We start from the raw sequence: 17810 nt of genomic DNA, 5'->3' as shown, positions 1-17810 counted from the left end.
ACCCAGGTGTAGGCCTGTTGTCTTAATTTAATGTTCCTGTTTCAGCTATAAGATAGAAATTTGGTGACAAAGACATCCCTGAGAGAGTTCAAAGACTAAGACCGTGTTTACACGAGACCGCTGGAAACCGCCGGTATTTTCGAATGCTGATTGGGAAAAAGTTCCTCGTTTAGACGGCACTGCCAAGACACATTGAGTCAGCTGTAGTTGTCATGCCAGGCCACTGTGTGGCGCTGTGATTTTAGCATGTCATCGAACGTGCTTTGGAGCCAGAGTTTCCACCTCAATAGTTTCCACTTCATTTAGAAAACAATAACTCGTCTCCCATGAACGCAGTGCTCATGTATTCCTTATCAGAAATTGTGCTAAGCTGAGCAGGCTAAGTTAGCACAACACAGCACAATGCTATGCGTGATTGTTTTTGTTGTTTTTGTTGTTGCGTAGAATAAAGTGGCATCATGTACACAAGAGGCTGGATTGCAACACATCACAGCTCAACTGTAGAGCAGCTCTGTGGAAATGGGGCCTAAAACCACAGATGACCAAAAAGATCAGAAAAATGTGTCTCACATTTACCAAAATAAATCCCCAGAAACATTGTAGCGATTCTTAAGACTTTGTGGAAAATATTCTGTAGACCAACAAGACAAAAGTAGAACTTTTTGGAAGGTGTTAGCCTAATTACATTTGTTATAAATCTAGTGTTACATTTTTATGTCATACTGACAAACAAACAAACGGTTGTAATTTTATGGTCTTTCGCTGGTTTGCAACTTCAGGGTCTGGATTGCTTGTCTTAACCAATGGAACCACAAGTTCTGCTATCTGCCACAAAATTCTGAAGAAGAATCTTCGTTTGTGACCTTAAGCCCTAGCACACAATAATCTGAACCACACCAGCTCACCAAGTTTACCTTTCAATGACCTAGCCAAAGTCCCAACTTAAATCCCTTTGAGATGTTCTGGTATAAACCCCAAACAAGCTGCTAATGCTGGAACACCCCCCAGTGCGTTGGAGTTCAAATGAATTGGCAAAGAAGAGTTGGACAAAAATTACCCCAAGGTGACGCAAAAGACTAATTGAGAGTTACAACAAAAGCTCGACGGCAGTCGTTGGCTCTAAAGATGGCACAACCAGTTCTTAAAGGGGACCAATTTTGCAAAATTCATATTTTATACTTCCTACTTTATACTTCTATTTGGGCCTGAGCTGTTCCAAAGCCACCCAGCCATTTTTTGGCAATAAACTAATGTTTTTTGGTGTCTGGAAAATGAGCCTGTTCCAAAAACTACCCGAATGTTAAGTCACAACGGACCGGCGCTTTGTCATCACCTAGCAACTCTAGTTGAACTCAGCAACTCACCTTGCAACCCAAGATGAGCTCCAGCACATTTGATCAGCTGGTGCAATGTCTACTGGGGAAAAAAAAGGGTTTTGTTGTTGACTTACCATCCAGAAACCACTTGCTGCATTCTTATTGGTTGTGCACGAGGCTCTACTAATACTTTTCAAAGTCGTACAGTTGTACAAATGCGCATATGTTTGCAGCTATTTTCATTTGCGAGTGTAAACATTGAGTTGGGGGCGTGGCCAGCAGTGACTTATTTGAATTTAAAGTGACAGAAGTCCCTAAAATGATTCATTCTGAAAGAAGCTCAAAATAGTGAGAACTGAACAGACTAAAATCTCATCATCTAATAATGACTTTGTGCAAAACATTAAAAATAATGAAAATTTTTTGTATAGAAATAGACCTAGACCTGACTTATTTTGTTCACCGAATCAACATAATCCACCTTTATGGTTAGGGACAATTGTTTTCTTACATAGGGTCATGGTGGTTTGGATCTCTTGTCCCGTACGCAATCAAATCATCATTTGAGAACTTTATTTCGCACTAATCTAGTTCCTCGTATGATATGTGTGTTGATCTGAAACATTCAAGTGTGACAAAAGTGAAAAAGCAAGCAGACGTGCAGCTGTTGGTCTGGTTTTGGTTTTACAGTTCCGGTGGAGGGCTTGAAAAGTCAGAAGTACTTTGACGAATTGCGGCTCACCTACATCAAAGAACTGGATCGCCTCATCAATTACCAGATGACCACAAACTGTCCTCAGAGGTTCTACCAGCTGACGCGCCTCCTAGACTCTCTCCAGATGGTGAGACGAAAGTGCATGAAAAAATTTTTAAAAAGAGGGATTTGTGGTGAAAGGGTGGCAAAAACAAGGGGGAGAGAGCTGTGGCTGAATAACATTAAAAGATTTTATGGCAGCAGACGCAGAGGAATCACATGACAAACATGTGAATAAAGTGGGATCTGTTAACCTAAAATGACTCATCACCACATGTAGTAAATTCGATCGACATGACATAACCGATTGCCTGCTCTCCTCTGTTTCAGACTGTAAAGAAGCTCCATCAGTTTACCTTTGACCTGTTTGTTCAGGCTCAGTCGCTTCACACGAAGGTCAGCTTCCCCGAGATGATCGGGGAGATCATCTCGGTGCACGTTCCAAAGATCCTCGCCGGTTTGGCCAAGCCAATCTTGTTCCACAAGTAGGAGGATGAGTTTTGTTTTTGTTTTTGTTTTGTTTTTTGTTTTGTTTTTTTTTTCATTAAAAATGAATTAAGTGCTGCCTTCATGAACTTTAACAAAGGCTGTGAACTGTTTCCCCACATCGTCTGTCTGATTGCTTTCAGGCGTGTCCTGTTAACACTGTTTTATTGCTCAAGTTTCTTTTTTTTTTTTTACACCTTTTATATATAGTTAAGATTTTTTATTTAGAACTGGTCAGGCTTTTATCTTAAGAGCTGCAAGGCCTCATCTGCTGACAGCTCAGCAGTTTCTGGGTGGAGAGTGTGTCTTCTACAGATGGAGGAAAGTTGCTTGGTTTTAAATGAAGATTATTCACAAGGTTAAACAACGCACAGCAACACAGTTATTTAATTGTGATCATGAACATGAGTCGAATCCTATCATTGAAGAAAAAAAACTGTTGGTTTATGATTTGTAAAACCATCAATCCCATGTAAAGATGTGCAAAGAAAAAAAAAAGTAAAATCAATGTTTTGTTACAGCATCATAATCTCACTAAAAATCTAACTTTTAATTTCAGTAAATGTGTACAGTGGGGACTAAAATACCACAATCATCGGTAAAACTGCTGATTATATGGTATACGACCTCCTCTTGCTAATAGAAGAGTCATTCTGGTGGTTGTTTTTAACGTTAGAGATCATTATTAATAAGCCACGTAACAGAAATACGAACTCCTTCAGCGATGTTTTGCTTCTTGTCCGTGTGTACGAAGTTTTTACCCCAGCAAGAGCATTAAAGCTCTACCATTGTTTAGGGTTTTTCATAAATTGACGTAAATGATCTGAAATCACTCGTGGCAATAACTGTTATTGAAGATTGAAAAACAAAAAAGAAAACTAGTTTTTCATGTTTTTGTTTTGTTTTGTTTTTTTGTTTCCCAGCCTCTTAAGCAGTGTTTAACTTAATTACAAAAACATGCATGACATCTTGTGGAAACAAAAAACTGTAAAAAAAAAAAACCCCAAAACAAAACATGTTGGATGAGTTAGAATTTTCAAAGTAGCATCTTTGTGGTTCGGTACTTTTGGGTCTCATTCATCAGAAGCTGGTGTAGAAATGATTGAACGACTTTGTGGGATTTGGGAAACTAATTGGCCAATCCCAGCATACCAACAGTCTGGTGTTCATTGTGGATTCATTTATTAATCTCTGAAAGGGCAATATCTTTAACAATCAGAATTTGCAGGGAACGCCCCAATTTATTCACAGCTTCAGTGGCCTCCACCACAGAAGTTGCGACGTTAAATGAGTGACATTTTGTATTTTTGTTTCGTTTATTCCTTGTTTTTTTAAGTTGGCAAGTGTGCAGTTTGACCGTTTTTTAAAATTATCCTTCCCAATACAACTTTACCTGGCCTTTGGCATATGTATGTAGTTAGCCTCTCTCATCTTCAGAGTTATGAAGAAAAAAATCATTAATTAAATATAAATATATAAGCTGGAATCTTGCACTGTTTAAAAATAATTATTGCACTACTATGATGTGACGAATCTCTGACGCAGCTGGATTTCTCCGCTGCGCCCAAAAACACCGCCTTGACAAACCTGCAGGCACGATCCGACCTGCAAACCATTTCTGACAACATGGAGGGAGCTTGCAGATTTTTTTTTTTTTTTTCGGGCTCCCACTGGCTGCTTCACTTTCTCCCTATGATCAGCCTCATGCCTGAGTTCAGCATTGACGTGTTACATTACAGCACCTGACTCAGCCTTTTACTACACAGTGGAGGCCTACAAACCAGGAAACGGCACGGTTATTGCTGTTTTTCTTGGAGAACTGTTTCCCAGCCCTTTTGGAGTCTGTGAAATTTGCGTTAGGAAATTAATCTAACGACTTTGAGCTCAGCCTCACCGAGCATCCTTTTAAACAAGTTTTGCCTTTTCAGACAAGTTATGATGCAACAATTGCCGCAACTGACACTTTGTGCATGCCTGACTGTAAGTAACTTTTTATCTGTAAGCAGTAGATATTTTTAGCAACCGATATCACAGCCAGAACTTAACAAAAAGAAACAAAAGAACAAAGTAATGAGGGGGTAAACAAAAGAAAGCGATAAGAATTTACCCAGAATGACGTGCACACCTTTTTTTTTTTTTTTCTGACCATCAGTGCTTTAATGAAGAAAATCTTCTTTTTTTTTTTTTAAATATGGGGTGAGCAGCAATTTACTCAGCATGTTGAAAATGTAGCATCCAGACCAGACAAGTGAAGAATTAGGAATGCCAAAGATCTGAAATTTAGGCGTTGATGTCCCCGCTGGAGCAACAAATCCAAAGCCAAACGAAAGCTGGAAGGTCTCACATGAAGAGTGTGAAAGTCCTTGACTGGCTCTGCTGAACCTCTGGTGATGAAAACCGAGAGACGGAATGAGTGGAATGTCCTCAAGATAAGCCATCCCAAACACAACTTAAAAAAGAAATGGTTCACGGAGTCAAACACAATCAAAAGGTTTCACATTTTGTTTTATTTAAAAGCGATTTAAACAGTGAATGACGAGGCATTTTGTATATACAACTTGGTCAAGGTGCATCTCAATAGGAATGTGGTTGAAAAATTTATTTATGTCAATAATTCTATTTAGGAGTGATTACCAAACACATTTTTGTAATTTACAGATATATGTATATTTCTGTTAATTCTACTGAATATGTTGTTTCCAAAATTCCAAAAATACATATCTTAAAAACATTCGATCAAGACCAATTTAAAAAAAGAAAAAGTTTTCAATGAGAAACTCTCATGTTGTGCAGTTGAGCGTGTTAATGGAAGGTTGAGTGGAAGGTAGAACTTAAACGTTTCACTTTTTAGACTGAGTTACTGGAATAAATCATTTTTCGATGATATTCAAATTCATTGATGTGCATCTTGATGTGCAGAACAATGATTAAAACCCAAGATGGGAGAATATATCCAGCTTTACTGCTTTCATTTATCAACCTGCACATGTAACAGGTCATAACTACTCTATTACATAAATTATCTAGCTTATTTTGCAGTTTTTAGTGGTCTTCAACAGTGTTCTATTAGTATGTAAATTAAATAATTCACATTACATTTTCTAAGCTGGTAGTTGCATGCCTTATGTGTTTTTATAAGCGTTAAATGTAACTTTTAGCTTTACAGATGCACGGACATTCATATGGTATCCAGTAATCTATTTATTGTGCAATTACTGGTTGTGTCATCGTTGTTCTTTGTGCGGGAGATTCAGCAGAAGGGAAAAAGAGCACGGAAAGGTGGACGATGACGTCAAGTTTCACCTTTTTTTTTTTGTTTTGGACCGCGTTCACTTCAACGTCAAAGTGGACGACGTCTTTCTTTTCTATTTGTCTGTTCGAAACAAATGTGTTTCAAGTCATCGAAATGTGACTTAATGTATTGGCTGGTGAGGAACGCAGTGCGATCGAAACATTTTTCAACACGTAGCTGTTCGGTAAACATCCGTCGAACGGAGGGATGCCAGAACCGGAGTAACAGACGAGCGACCGATTATAACGTTTCCTGAATGCACTATATTGTTAGGGTTTTGCAAAAAAAAAAAAAAAATGTAAAAAAATGTCTGTCATGATTGTGCTTTTATCCTATTTCAGCTTTGTCATGCATCATACAGGGGGAAATGAAGGCATTAACTGTGTATTGCACACAAAGGCGAGTCCTGAGGATGCATGTGGAAACTTTTAATACAAACGTGGTTTTATCAGTCAGGGGCGCGGGGAAGTGTTTGTATTTTTTAATTTCTAAAAGAGAATAGCTGGTAAGTGCCCACTGTACTGCATATTGACAAGGCTCTTTGTACATTCTACAGTAAATGTATATATTGATCACTTTATTGTGTGTTCTGGTGTTCATACACTTTTCAAAGAAATCTCTTGTATGATTTATATCCTTTGTGACCTGTGTTTTTATGCGTGGTTTTTTCTAATATGTAAAGTTACATCACTCTCTGAGGTCAATTAAAAGAAGTCAGACTCTGAAACGTGGACTCTTGGTTTGTTTTAACACAAACAACAACAACAACGGGGAACACAGCGTCTTACAGTCCGACGTGCATTTTATTGTGGTTTTATGTGATAGACCAAACACAAGTGGGGCATAAAACTGATAAGTGGAAAAAACCTGAACAAAGAATAACACAGAAGGTGTGATACGCCTTTACAATCATGGCTGAAAAACATATCACGATTAAACGTTTCATATCAATCGATAAATAGCTATTTATTAGATTTTAGTTCCAAATATCTGAAATACTACCAAAATGGCAGCGTGATTTTTCCTGTTTCATCCACAGATTTACCTTCACGTCGTTGTTTTATTTAGATAATGTGAGTTAGTGGAAAAACTTGAAACTGCTGCTGCGCAAGTTGCTCAACAGGTTGTTGCTAGGTAACCAAAGAGTAAGTAAGTTGCTGGGTAATATAAAAGTTATTTTTTTAAAAAGTATATATAAATGTGATAGAATTTGAATCTGTCTTTCAGTGCTGCAAAAGGTGGCTGCTCAAGCAAACGCTGATGAAGCTCAAGGGGTGTAAACACTTTTTTTGGTTAACTAAAAACTTATTTTTTTTAGTGGTAATTCAATAATTATTGTGCGCTTAAAATGTCAGCACTAACCTTTTAAAATGAATTTGCCTCTGTTAGTGTAGGGCAGGGCTCCTCAATGAGGTCATTAGCAGGACTCTGAGAATCTGACTGCAAACTCAAAAGGCGATTCACTCATTTGATTGAGGCGTGTTGGACGTGACACACATTTAAAAGTTGCAGGCCTGGATTTGAGAACCCCTGATCTAGGGGGGTTTGTACCAATTCCTCAGAGTCACTCTTTACTGCACATTTAATCACTAACACAGGCTTGAAAACTGACTGTACCTCTACGGGAGCCACCACTCCACCCTGCTCAGCTCGAGCCGGTGGAGTGAACAGCAAAGAGCCGAGAGGGGGGAGGGATTTCAAGCCTGCGTTGGCAGTGCCCACTGGAATGAGGAGGAGGAGCGCATGGTAAAACAAATGTGCAGGCAAGCTCTTTGTGCACATATGAGGTGTTGAATTGCTTTGCTTCTGGTTTTCTTTTTAAAATAATGCTTTGAACTGCCAACCCCTCGTGACGCCACATGATCACAGCTCTGCAGCTCAAAGTCATGCGGATGTTTACAAACGGATTAACGATTTTTTTTTTTAAATTATTATTTCAATATCCCAACTGATAATCTCATTAAAATTTATTTTCCCCTGCCCTCCTAAAGGATAAAGACATCACACTGATGATCCCTTTTTCACTCTGGCGCCACCAAGAGCCATTAAACACGCAGTGGACATAAATTCTGCCTCAAAATCGTCATTGCAATGGTGAGCGTGCAAGCGTGTTGGCACTGGCATTCACTCTGAACACCACCATCGTAGTTTATAGCCTCAAGAAGGCGCTACTATGGGTTTCCCCCCCCCCCCCAAACTGAAGCAATAAATTAGCATTGCACAGAGGAAATATTTATTTCTGCATTTTTTTTTTCTGTGAATTAGTTTCTGTGTTTATAAAGACTAAACAGACAGGAGCCTTTGAAAGGTTCGGTTTTCTCAGAGTCACGATGCTAGGACTAAATGCAGTCTGACAATTTGAATCTGTGTGTTGGGCCTGTTTTATTATTAGCAGTAAAACATTAGGATTAAGAATTGGGAGTGACCGAGGTACAAATAGGAGTTCTGGTTAATATGGGAGTCGGCAAAAGCATCCGGCGTTGACCACACGGTACCCCTGGAAAACATGCACAAAAACCGTTAAAAAGAAATTCATTCATTTTTTTTGCAGGAGGAAACGTAACATCTGAGGTATTTTGAGCACATTTAAAGAATAAGACAAAATCCCACAGGAAGAACTAAACGTGTTTCACAAGACTGCTGTTGGCATAATTGTCGTAGGATTTGTATTTTTTAAATAATGTAAATAATTGTAATAATGTAAATAAAAATGCCTTAAATTTGTGTTACTGTTGTTGCATATATATTTATATATATAGATTTATAAATATCTCTCTTGATATATAGAGGATAAAGAGGATATATATACTGTATATCTCCATATATGTAGATGTATAGGTGTCTATACATCTATATAGAGAGATATAGATATCTATAGATAGGTATGCAACAATACTCACATGAATTTACGGCATAAGGCATTTTTATTTACTTTACTATATCTTTTCTCGTAAATTTGGCAGACCTGCGAGCGAATATTCCAGGCTAATTTGAGGCTAGAGCAAAATAACTTTGATTGACTTTGTTAAATGTCTCATTTAAAATGGCACTAAAAATAACACTATTTAAAATAAATAACTCATTTCTTAAACCTCAGTAAATATAAATCTGCCTTCGAGCAAAAAAAAAAAAAAAAAATGCTTCCAAGATGGCTTGCACATGTGGGACGTGGGTCTACCACATTATTTAACAGGCCTTTAAAATCTCAAAATGACTTTAACTGAACTGAGCCCTGCAATCCGAAAAGTAAACTAGGGGAGTCAAGAGAAAGGATAAGTGGACCTTTCAGTAAAACATCAGAACAACAGCTCTTCAAAGAAATAAATTGTACTTCTGAGTCTTTCAAATATGTCCTTGTTTATTTTTCTTTTTGAAAGATAGACAAAAAAAAAAAAAACATTTCAAATGATCAAAAAAAACAAGTAAAATGACCATAACATGAAGAAGAGAAACAACAATAAAACATTGGAGTGTGGTTTGTAACATTCTATATGATTACATCTGATTTTGTAATCTTAACCATTTCAACTTGGAACAAATTGACAAAACACTCCTACAACTTGAAATACCTAAAAGCTGGTAAAAAAATGAGAAAATTCATTAAGGGGAACCCAGTTTGTAACTAAAACTGTCATTAATTCAATACACAGTGGCTGGAATGCAAGCCAAAACCATCATAGCTTCTTTATTTATTAGCTTTAACACACACATTTTCTTCATTTTTCTCCAGTTTTCTGCCAGAAGTAAAAATGTTTCTCATTAGTGCCCTTCCAGTGCTGCATGCTTTAATACTGAAAAATATGACAAAATTAGCTTTCTCAGCTAGCAAACAATTGCAATAGCTAATCCTTTTAAACATTTTTAGAAGTTAATATCTAAAGTAATAGATTACACTTTCAAGTGACTAAACTGATGACGACAGGTTTAGGTCAGTTATTCTTCTTTGCGGAAAATACTTCGTACTGCTAAGACCAACTGTTAGCACTGCAAGTCATAACCAGCACAGTGGCTACTTTATGCAAGTAACAATGGCAAAAAAAAAAACCCAAAATAAATTAACAAATCAAAATAGCAAGAGGACAAGATTTGATGAACAATTGGGGAATGACGATCGAGTTTGATGTTGTGTTGCTTTACAACACCATGCAGTCACACAGCTGATAATCAGCTGAAACCCAAACAAACCCTTTCAGATCTGATGGGAGCCTCTTTCTCATGGAATCTGAAAAGTGCAGCTGAGAACATCTGTCCAGGTCGTCCACTGTTCCACCTCTTAACTTCAGTTCTGGGGAAACAAAACGGATAGAATGTCTTAAAGGGGCGGTATTATGTATTTTCTAGGAATATAGTGCCATTTTATACCACAACCAAGTAGCTATGTTAGCTGCAGTTATAAAAATGTCTTCAAAGAAGTTGCCTTTGCAATTTAATGCCTTGAAATTGGGCATCTGTCTCTTTCAGAAGCTCCTAGTCATCACAACAACCTTTCCCCAGTAAGCCTTCAATAACGTTTCTAAGTGTTGCCCTGAGAAGTAGCTCATATGATGAGATCAGGAGATGCGCATTTCCACCAGGTGTCTGCCAATCGCTGCTGCCGCTAGTCTGAGGGAGCCGAGTGGAGGCAGCGGTTCATACTGTGAGATTGAGGCTCGGTTGATGCGGCGCTCGGTGAGAGCAAATGTTTTTTCCCCGTGTTTTTACCACAGGAGAGTCGAGAACTTTTCAAACATGAATGAAATAATCAAGGCAACGCTCCAGGCATGTTTTTGATGAGGGGCTAACATAACATGATGTAAAGCTGACAAGGGTCAATTTTACATGATTTTCAGCCCCTTTGGAAGACAAATATGCTAAGCATATTTTCACATAAGCACACTCTGGGTAATACTAAATAATAGGGCTGGGCGACATGGTGCTTGGAGAACAGGAAGACATCATTTAAGTTAAAAACAGAGAAAACGAAAACATGTCAAAAGGATTCATTTCTTGCCAGTCTTCATCAGCAGTGATGGCGCAAACGGCAGACATTATATAGATCGATTCAGACTGCCACAAACCACACTGACGGTGGTTTAACTAAGCACGAGCTGGTTTCAAATTCCTAAAACCACTAGGGCTTTGCGTGCTACCGCTTCTGGACTCTAAACTCCGTTTATTGACATGTTGGTGGCAGTAAAGAGTTTTATCCGGTAGTATGTAATGTAGCATAGCTCTCACTCTTCCCAACCTGTTGATGTGAGCTATGATTCAGCTGGGGTTTACGACTGGAGGAAGGAAATTCCTCTCAAGTTGGAAAAGACACAAAAAAATAGAAAGAAGTGAAAAAAATTGTCTGTCTATAAATTTCTCTGGCAGTAGAAAAAAAAAAAAAAAGAAACACGAGAGCCAACACCTTTAATTGATGGTTTGACATAAATGTTTGTAACAAGCCCAGACAGCATGGTGTTGGTTAAGCATCAAATAAATAGGTTTCGCGTGTCAATACAGTAGACTGAACATGTATATACTGGTTTTTTTTTTAAATCCGTCTAACCGGATAAAAAAACCCAACTTGTGACTGATTCATTGAATAAACATAAACATTTAAATGTGGTGGCTAACAACGCTAATTTGTTTGATCAATTTTACTTCACAAGCAGCAAAGTGGTAGAAAATACATCATAATATTGTGAGCAGTAAACATAAATTGGAAGTTACAACTAAATCTTTGTGGTGTTTATGCTGTACAATTATGAAGATATTCTGCTATGATATCCATGTCTTAAAAACAAACCATAAATAACCACAGCATTCAAAAGGCGGTGCTGGCAGCCTTGTGTTTTGAGTTATGACCTTGAACTTAAGTTTCCCGCCAGAGAGTTTTGAGTACAAGCACACAACTGCTGAAAGAGTCAGTTCTTCAAACAGCTATAAAAACAAAGCAAGGAGCTGTTTTAGTTTACTGTTTTAATCAGACAGAAAAACTAATGGGAGTTTTAAACTTGGCACTAAAATTTACTTGACAGCTCATCTTCATAAACCACAGAAGATGACAGGACTGGGAGACAGCTCAATTTTTCCACAGATTATCTGCCTCACACTGTACTGTCAAGACATAATGACAGCTAACAAATACATACTTTAGCTTTAAGCTAAGCCAAGCTAAGGCAAGCTAAACAACGGTTTGCTTCAGGTTACATAAACTCAGGTAGGACAAGCTGTAGGTAAATCAAGCTAAGCTTAAAAGGTTAAGTTATGCTACATTATGCTAAGTTATGCTAATGTAAACTTAGCTAAGCCACATTTGCTTAGGTGAGGTGAGCTAAAATAAGATAAGCAATGTTAAAATATACCTAGCTAAGCTAAACTATTGTATTAAAAGCTTTGCTACAAGCAAGTCCTGCGCTTTGCTAGGGTAAGCTATCTTGCGCTAGTGTGAAGTAAGCAATGCTAAAACTAGTTAAGCGATGCTAAAACTAGTTAAGCGATGCTAAAATAAGCTAAGAAATGCCAAGCTAAGCTATGACTGTTACAAAACACTGCTTGTAAACTATGCAGCATTCCCCAGATAACTCCCAAGTTAAGGTAACAATTCACACAACTTTAATAAATATTACAGCAGAGATTATTCAAACATACAATCTTAACAACATACACCACTGCTCAAGAAAATACACTTGGAACTTCACATAGTAAAGACATATAGGTGGTCTGGAGAAGCAGATGGTTTAAACAGGTGTACTAAATAATGGGTGACAGATGGAGTTTTGACAGGTAAGATCTATGTGCTGCTTCACCACAGGGTGACATTAAGAAAAGCTACTTTATCAGCTGCAGCAGTCAGTACATTCCCTTGTTCACTCTGTATATCATAGCAACAGGTTAGAAATATTACAATAGTTAGGAAAAACACACTGTCATTAGGTTATCAATAAAAAATTATTTAAAATCTGCAAAACATGACTAACCAGTATGCAAGTTGTCACAACGTGCAGCTGATGTAAAACTGCTAACACACCAACAATAAACACTGAGGGGCAAATTTAATCAACTCCAATACTGATCATTTAAAAAGGCCTCAACCGAATCCTTAATCAACAACAGAAATGAAACGCATGGGACATCCATAGCAGTGAAATCAGTATGAATAAAACAAGCAGTTGTTTTACCTAAATTAAAAGTTCAAAACCAGCCCCGCCTAACTTTGAGATCATTATAAACCTAATCCTACTCCGCAGTTGTTACAGAACTGTAAATATCTGAAAATCTACTGAACTCTTACCTCTTTCTTCACATTTGTCACGACTGAGGATAGCGAAGAGGTTGGAGAGCTAAATGAAAAGAAACAGGAACGAAATGTTTGAAATGCATTCAGAATGTGCAAGTTTAAGCAGAACAGATTTTACTCAGGTTAGGGAGAATGATTCCTGAAGTTGCAAGCTGATACTCTGTTGTTCAAAAGCCAAAACAAAACTTACTCAAGCCTAGGCTTCTACTTTTTGGAAAGGATCGCCTAAACTCAAGACAACATAATGAAGGGGGATACCAATAAAAGAACACCAAAGACATAAACTCTCTTTGATAAAACTCCCACATTCTTCATTTACATCGTGCATCGTTGCCTGCACTGGGCAGAGAGCAGGGGCCTTGAATTGGCTCAGCCATGCAAATCATAAAAGAGCAGATGTGTCCATTTCCACATCACACAGACTCCACTACATCATGAGCTAAAGGATCTTGCATGAGTGAAAAAAAAAAAAAAATCAAAGGGCCCATGTGTAAGGGAACACTTACAATGCACATAAAACTACCTAAAGTTTTACGCCGTTTGACACGCACGCCAGGCCTAAGTCATTAACTCAGCGGAAACACTGCTTAACACAGCTTAAGGGAAATTTTATACTTTCCCTGAGAAGCAAAGTCCTAACTTGCAATGGGCAATCTGGACCTACAGAGAACTCGATTTGGTCCCTGCAGTTAGAGGATGTCTCCAGGGGCTGGTGTGCATTCAGTTTTAATTTCCCATTGGGATATAAAACCAACATACACACTCCTATCACGTGGGAGTCTGGGCATCTAAATAAGTCCAGAATGAAGACAGATTTAATGTTCTAAAAAACAAGCCACAGCATGGAAAATCTTAATAATATGGGGCAGTTAGCATTTATTCACTTAGTTAAATGACTTAAAATCTTAGTGCTGATGCATATAATAGGAATTAAAATCCTTGTCACACTTTCATGCAGTTAAACTGACATTTATTGTAGAAAAACCTGCATCTGATTAGTCAAGTGAGCTAAACAAATGGACTAAGTGGATAAGAAACAATGAAAGGCTTTACAAACCTGACGACTTGTCTGGAGGCATTCTCAAAAAACTTGGTCTTTGATGCAACACTGAAAGACAAAGGTAAGTGGCTGGTTAAACTCCTAGGAAAGACCTACAAAAAGTGCAGGGTAAGAAGCTGGAAGTGCAGGTACACTGAAATCATCCTGTCATTCAATCATATTTCCAGAAGATAAAACACTACTCAATGGGCTGTTTAGATTGCATGGTTAACAGTGATGCACAATGGATACCAGGATATCTAATGTGCATTTATGGTGCCGCCATGTCCATTTAGGACACCTAAATGTAGAAAGAGCATTGATGACATAATCTAAACTTGAAAATTGAGCAAAACTTCCAACTTTTAATTAAACTACATTTATTCAGGGGAAAAACAAAACCCATGTCGTTAAATATTGTACTTCTATGCAACTAAATCTCAATATTTGTGCCCTATGTTGATTCTGTGTTTGGTGAACCATTTCTGTGTTGATTTGCCCCAATGATCAGTGAACCATTAAAAGACCCAAGGGCGACTAATTTTTAAAGTTTTCTAGCAAATGACGTGATTTTTAAAATTATTCAAATGTCCTTGGTCTTCATCAAGGTTCCAGTACAAGGCCTTTGGAAATGACAGAAGCCCACAGCCTCACAGATCCTCCCTCATGCCCAACAGTGGGCAAAAAGTGGTTCCAACATTCATTTTTTATGTTTTGTCAGACCAACCCGTTGTCAAAAAAACACTTCCAGTTGCTCTAAGCTTGTATTTCTGTGTATGGGATTGGCAATTATCCTTAAGCCACTTGCTGATTTTTGGGAAATTTGATTTACTCACACCTTAATCATAAGATGCAATAAAAATTCCCAAGAAAATCTAAACCATTTGCAAAAGTAAAATGTAACTAATAAAACTTATAAATCCCTGGTGATTTTGGGAAATAAAAAAACTATTATTCTTCGTCTACATGTGGATTGCACTCAAGTTAAAGATTGTAACAGTGGTGTGTTTTGTGACAGTTTAGATCAAATAAAAGGGTCTGAAATGTGCTGACTCTTCAAAACTGCAACTGTCATGTTTTCAAGGTCACTATAGGATTTTTTGCACTGCATGGCCCGACGTGGCAGCCACTGCGCCGGCCCTAATGTACTCCATTTGGAAAGTGTGCGAGGATCCGAGGCCGCCTTCCCAGACACCGTGGAAAACTTTTACGTTCCTCGTCCAGCTTTTTTCCAGTTCTTCGTCGTTATCCCGTCCAGCTTCTTCTGTAAATGCTTGTCAGCGCTGGGAAAAAGAATTACCTCAGCTTTTTACCTTTAACTAAATCATTAAAAAAATTCCTCATCTGAGTGTCATCTCTGAGCTGGACCCACGTTTCGTGCAGCTGAACTACCACTGCGCCTTTGGGAATTCCCCCGCTGGACCGAAGCGAGGTGAGGAAATCCCCTCGTGCAGAGAGTCTTCTGATCACTTCAATTAGAGAAATGTTCCCCGATTTCAAACCTTTGGCTGAAGTCTCCAGTCTCCAGTGTAACGCAGATTCATCCTCCAGATCAACATCAAAATTGAGATATTTTTTATGCACACCGATGGGAAATTCAGGTTCAGGCCAGGAAGTGGTGAGATTCTATACATTCAGGGCACCGCAGATAAATAGCTTATAGCTGAAGATCAATCATTTAATTTCATTGTTTATAAGTAATTTACTGGGTCAATAGTCTGTTTTTGTCACTACAGAGAAAAAGTTACATGCACTTATGTGCTTGACGTGTGATGGCACCATGTGGATCCTCCCTTCAGCTTGCTGAATATTAATTAAACTAAATGAAAATTAAATGCCTTTGAGAATGTCATAATTATCATTGAAAATTTGATGGTTAAAAATAGACGAGATTTATTTTGACGCCGACTTCGAGAAAGTCTAAACACAACATGTGATCTGGAAGATGACTCTTCTCTGTGCCCGCCTCGGCGGCAAATGAACCAATTAACTGACTGCATACCAGCCCCGTCTGGCTGGCCCGAATGGAACCACAGCTCTCGGCTAGTTAGCTCTAAGCGCTAACGCAAGAACGCCGGACCCGGGGCTTGAACCCGGGCCAGGCCGAGCCAGGCTCGGTCCTGCAGTCCGAAAGGGGCTTTAATGTCGCTATATAATTTAAATCTTAGAGTTGAACAGGTTTAGACACTTTGCTCAAAGCCTTGCGTTTAATTACCCAGAAAGCATGAGGGTAGAGACTTTGGTGTACTCACTAAGATGTGGGCGTGCCCTCACAGCTGGCTGCAACTGGGAGCTTTTGTGGAGCGGGACATCTGGATGGGGGCTCAGGGGGCCTGATGGGGGGTCGACAAATGGGATGTTTCTCTGCAGACTTTGTTTTGGTTACACCATCAGAATGTCCTAAGAGACGAAACAAAAACAAACAAAAAAACAGGTATAAAATAAAAATAAAATTTTTTTAAAAAACACAAGCAAATTGTTCAGTATGTACAGCAGCCACGTCTGAGCTGTTTGTGTTGCCCGACTGGGATGACAAATTTCGCTACATGATTAAAGAGAGGTGGAGATGAAATAAAAAGTCATGGCCAAAAAATGCTAGGAGGGCAGGGTAGCTTGTGCACCAGCCAGCTTCTACGCACTTTGCAGATTTTGGGAGGTCCACTCACTAACTAGATGAGAAGGAAGCACGCATCTGCACTACCTTTTAAAACCCAAGAGACCAGAATTATTGCAGATAAATACATCTGTAAATAACATGTTCACAAGTTGTGTCTTTATTAATAAATTGTAAATAGATTTTTTTTAATTGATACTACTTTTACTATTTTAACATCTTCTAAGAGACTCCTCTCGTCTCTTATTAAACAAACTGCTTGGTTGAATAAAAATGTTAAATCTGTACCTGCCAGACGTCTGACTAATCATGAGCATAACATTAGATTTTTAATTAGGTTGAATGCTTTGCCAGCTTTCGATAAATGCATCTTTTTAAAACCACTGCTTTCTGGGTCGCCTTGACTTATGAGCCAAAAAGCTGGAGGAGGCATTTACTTGCATAGTTGACAATGCTGGGCTAAAAAAAGGTGCCGGAACAAAAAAAAAAAAAAAAAAAGCAACAACAAAAAAGGAAAAAACTAAACAAGAAACCTTCTTGAAAGATCTCCAAACATGTGGAGTAGACTAAATTTTAACTTTGTGATAATCAAAAGAAATTGCCGCTTGTGGTGCAACCCGACACCTCGTGACCCCATGAAAACGGTCCCCACAAGCAGACGTGTTGGTAGCGGCATCACGCTGCGGAGCTTGATTTACAACAGCGGGACTTGGCAAGTCCATCCCGGAGATTCTTGAGGAAAACCTACTTTGCCTTCCCAGAAAAGTAAAAGCTCTTCAAGGAGCAGCAGTCTAACAGCAGCAGTTCAGAGGCTGGTGGTTGAACATTTACAAAAAAGCCCAAAATTACTCATACCCATGCCTTCACCTTAATCTTTAGTTCATACTTCAAGATACAAGAAACATGCTTGTAACTTTAAAATATTACTTTAAATTATGAATAACGTTGGATTTAATTGTAGAAATTCGGCCCATTATCTTCTAGTAATGACAAATTCGATTTAAAGCTACACCTCCTAAAATGTGAATTTGTATTTAAGCCC

General features: G+C 38.4%; 2 protein-coding genes across 2 annotated transcripts in view; one reads left to right on the top strand and one right to left on the bottom strand.

The window, feature by feature from the left end:
* Positions 1–6575, top strand: part of ar (androgen receptor) — a 42391-nt gene extending 35816 nt beyond the window's left edge. Inside the window, exons 7-8 of the mRNA XM_032576840.1 lie at positions 2007–2158; positions 2401–6575. Of these exons, the coding sequence (XP_032432731.1) occupies positions 2007–2158; positions 2401–2559 (311 nt within the window). The 3' untranslated portion in view covers positions 2560–6575. The remainder of the gene's footprint in view (positions 1–2006; positions 2159–2400) is intronic.
* Positions 6576–9338: 2763 nt separating this feature from the next.
* The window catches only part of ophn1 (oligophrenin 1), a 42702-nt gene continuing 34230 nt past the window's right edge, over positions 9339–17810 (bottom strand). Inside the window, exons 21-24 of the mRNA XM_032576541.1 lie at positions 16407–16554; positions 14173–14223; positions 13110–13158; positions 9339–10133 (exon numbers count right to left, since the gene is read on the bottom strand). Of these exons, the coding sequence (XP_032432432.1) occupies positions 10128–10133; positions 13110–13158; positions 14173–14223; positions 16407–16554 (254 nt within the window). The 3' untranslated portion in view covers positions 9339–10127. The remainder of the gene's footprint in view (positions 10134–13109; positions 13159–14172; positions 14224–16406; positions 16555–17810) is intronic.

The sequence above is a fragment of the Xiphophorus hellerii genome, chromosome 11 (assembly GCF_003331165.1).
Source record: "Xiphophorus hellerii strain 12219 chromosome 11, Xiphophorus_hellerii-4.1, whole genome shotgun sequence".
Classification (NCBI taxonomy): domain Eukaryota; kingdom Metazoa; phylum Chordata; class Actinopteri; order Cyprinodontiformes; family Poeciliidae; genus Xiphophorus; species Xiphophorus hellerii.
Note: the sequence above shows the minus strand (reverse complement) of the source record. Positions and strands in the feature narration are given on the sequence as shown.